Source organism: Frankliniella occidentalis, unplaced genomic scaffold (genome assembly GCF_000697945.3).
Source record: "Frankliniella occidentalis isolate FOCC.00 unplaced genomic scaffold, Focc_3.1 Scaffold2, whole genome shotgun sequence".
Taxonomy (NCBI): domain Eukaryota; kingdom Metazoa; phylum Arthropoda; class Insecta; order Thysanoptera; family Thripidae; genus Frankliniella; species Frankliniella occidentalis.
Window position 1 is genome coordinate 4,601,426 of NW_026267132.1, and position 3,567 is coordinate 4,604,992.

General features: G+C 44.0%; 1 protein-coding gene across 1 annotated transcript in view; it reads left to right on the plus strand.

Moving 5' to 3' along the window:
- The window catches only part of LOC113211638 (steroid receptor seven-up, isoforms B/C), a 100,109-nt gene extending 97,044 nt beyond the window's left edge, over positions 1-3,065 (plus strand). The window contains exons 5-6 of the mRNA XM_026430081.2: positions 438-595; positions 754-3,065. Coding sequence (XP_026285866.1) covers positions 438-595; positions 754-870 — 275 coding nt within the window. The 3' untranslated portion in view covers positions 871-3,065. The remainder of the gene's footprint in view (positions 1-437; positions 596-753) is intronic.
- The last annotated feature ends 502 nt before the right edge of the window (positions 3,066-3,567 follow it).

A 3,567-nucleotide genomic window follows, 5' to 3' on the forward strand; every position in this document is an offset into this window, starting at 1 on the left:
TCTCTCTCTCTCTCTCTCTCTCTCTCTCTCTCGCTCTCTCTCTCGCTCGCTCTCTCGCTCTCTCTCTCGCTCGCTCTCTCGCTCTCTCTCTCGCTCGCTCTCTCGCTCTCTTTCTCGCTCGCTCTCGCTCTCTCTCTCGCGCTCTCTCTCTCTCTCTCGCTCTCTCTTTCTCTCGCTCTCTCTCTCTCGCTCTCTCTCCGCTCGCTCCTGCAAGCGCGAGAAAGAGATGGAGAGTAGATGGGGAGAAGGGGTCAGAGGGGTGCGCGCCTACTCCGCCCCCCCCCCTCTTTTTCCCTGGCGCCCATCATCCCCAAGTGACTTTCTTTTTCTTCTCCGGGAATATTATTGTTTCAGGGATTTTCTTTAGTTCCTTCTCCGGCAATGTCGATGCAATGGGCACTCCTTGTTTCTAACTCTGATCTCTTTGCTCTTCGCAGATGCCTGCGGCCTCTCCGACGTGGCGCACATCGAGAGCCTCCAGGAGAAGTCCCAGTGCGCGCTCGAAGAGTACTGCCGCACCCAGTACCCCAACCAGCCCACGCGGTTCGGCAAGTTGCTGTTGCGGCTACCCTCCCTTCGAACTGTCTCGTCGCAGGTGAGTTTGGCGAACACAAAACAGCGTGCTGTTGGGGTTCGAGAGAATGAACAAGAGAGTTCTTCGACCCTCCCCCCGACGTTCATGCAATAGCCTATCCACTTGGTGTGTCGTTCGTGTGTGTCTAATGTCTGACTCCGTTTTTCTTGGTGTTGCAGGTGATAGAGCAGCTGTTTTTCGTCAGACTTGTGGGGAAGACGCCTATCGAGACCCTCATCAGAGACATGCTTCTATCCGGATCGTCTTTCAACTGGCCCTACATGAGCTCTATGTGACACAACGTGTGGCGACAGCTCGCCGCGCAGTAGATACTCCTGGTCCGAGGCGCTCCCCAGCAGCATGGAGATACTCCTCGCGTGAGCCTCGCAGTGTCTCCACTCTACCCCACCTAGCCACTCTTTGGAGTTACTCCTGGACTGAGGGACTCTCCGTTTAGCTAAACATCAGAGGATCTGATATGTGTGAACAATCCGAATCACTAGTGAAAATCGGATTGCATACCATGATACTTTAGATGTTGTTTACACCAACTATCTCCTTCTGTGTTATCAAAATTGAAGTGAGCAGTCGGAACAACTACTCTACCTACTGATTTTTGTAATTTCCACAGATTTTGAGACTGGAGAGGAAATATTATTGTTGGGGATATGTTATGTGAAAAGTTATGGCATGATTATTGTGTCCTCTTTTTCGCCATTGGCTGTCAACTTATTCGAGATGTGAAAATTGTTATAAACATAGTTATATCTGCCCGTTTATGTACAAAAGAGTTAGGAAAAATGTTTCCACCATACTGGTCTCCAGCATAGTGATTGTTATGATTTAGTTACCATTCCCTTTTGCTTGGTTTGAAGTTGTTGTATAGTGAAAATGTATACTTCTAATATTGTACAGTTATAATATTTGTTGTTGAAAATAATTATCCGAAACCAATTTGTTCCTAATGTTATTGAAGTCCATGTTTTGTAAATTTTTTTTATCCAATGAGACCTTTTTGAATATTTTCTTGTCGCCATCCCAATGGGAGCTGATGAAGGGGATGCATTGAATTCCTTTTGAGGGGCGTTAAATGGAGAAACACAGCTCATCCTTTGCTTGTGACATTTTTTGACCTCTTTCTTTCTTACTGATACATTGAAACTAAAAGACCGCCACAAGGAAGGGAAACAGCTACTGTTTCACCGATTGCGCTAAGTTTTGTGATGATTTTATTTAACCTTAAGTTGTTTTTACCAAAGTAGATTCGAGATGTTGTTACTCTGGGGCCCTCTTAAAAGCACTGACCTAGAGTAGTCAATCAGATTGTTTATGGATAGCTGACATGGCTTGTTTTGATGCTGCAGGTCAGTACTAGTATGGAATGGGCCCCAGTGTATCCAGCTTTTTTCTCTAGTTAATGGCGAAAATTGGTGTATATTTTTATATGTGCATCTCCACTTAGTTATCACCTAATGCGTGAACCATGTTTTCCATAAAAGACGTGGTGACGTGTCCTGTGAGGTTCTAGACAATACCTTTGTTATTATGCTGTTTGTGCCCAATTTGTGCCATGTTTACCTCGGCTAATCTGTAATGACCCCTGTACAAATTTCCAAATTTTAGGTAACTTGGTAAAGGACATAGTTGAGAAAAGTAAAATTCATTTCAAAATGAATGCAGGTGACCTTGGTGTGAACCAACTGTGCCTGTTTTAAGCACACATTGCTCAGCTTTGAGTGCTTTAAGTTAACCAGATTAATTTTTTTTATCAGGCACATTAGTTTATCAAAATAAATATGCCTCTTAGTTTTGAAATGAACTTATTTTCTTCTTTATTTCAGTTCCGTTTCTATTTGAAGCTTTGTATTTCTCATGGTCAGTAAATTTTCTTTCAATTACCCATCAACACTGTATATATGGTGTCCCAGATATTTTTTATTAGGAAGCACTCAGGATGGCAGTGTGTGTAGTCAAGAATGTGCATTTTTTTATCTTAATGATGGACGCTTACAGACACTGTATTTCACTCACTTGAGGCAAACCGGGTTCAATACAAGAACAGCAATAGGCTTCTTGAACAATTTCCTCTTGAACTCAGATTGGTTGGCGGCATCGTGGTCTTTGAACCCGCCGCAGACGTCGTTACTTCTTCCGGCGAGTCCGAGAGAGAACTATCAGAGTTGAAGAGGAAATAGTTTTGGAAGCATTTGCTGTTATTCTTCGGACCTGATTTTCCTCAAGTGAAATACCCTATTGGCTATATTAGAGAGCATATGAAAACAACAGTCAACAGTAAACCTTTAAAAAAAATATATTATTGATATTTTCATTGAAAAGTGAGAGAACCTTTTTTCCACATTTGAATGACAGTTGGAGTGAAATGTGAAACTTGTATGTTTCTAGAAGTTAATGCTCCTACAATATGGCCGGTGCATCAACAAAGAGTATACATAAAGATGATTATTAAAGAAATCTAGACAGCAGCCTTAAATTCGTTTTTCTTTAAACTATGACCAAAAACTCTAAAAAACTACACAGCTTTACAGTTGTACACCGACACAGCCTTATTAGCCTGTTTAGTACACACGTGTAGCAGCAAACGACAAGGCCACCAGGATGCTTCATCCGTTCGTCATTCGCTCCTACGAGCCTGCAAGCTGTCATGACCCCTGATGTGTAGGCCAAAACTTACCTGCACAGCAAGCGTGTACTGCGGGTTGGCCTACCCCGAGTCTCGCAGGCGCCGAGACGTCCCTATATTTGACGTCCCTGTTTGTAGCTACACGATTGTAGCTACAGCCGACAGTGCCCGAGTCAGCTTAAACTGAACCGTCTATAGACGAATTCATTACTTCCGCCAATGCTAGAATATAAACCAGAAGTAAACAGCGCCAAGAACTAAGCGAAAGCGAAAGATATCAATGCCTCTCCGAAGCTGTCGCCTTGTCCAAGAAGCGCTCGGAGGGACAGGGGGGCCGCGGGCGCGGGGGCTC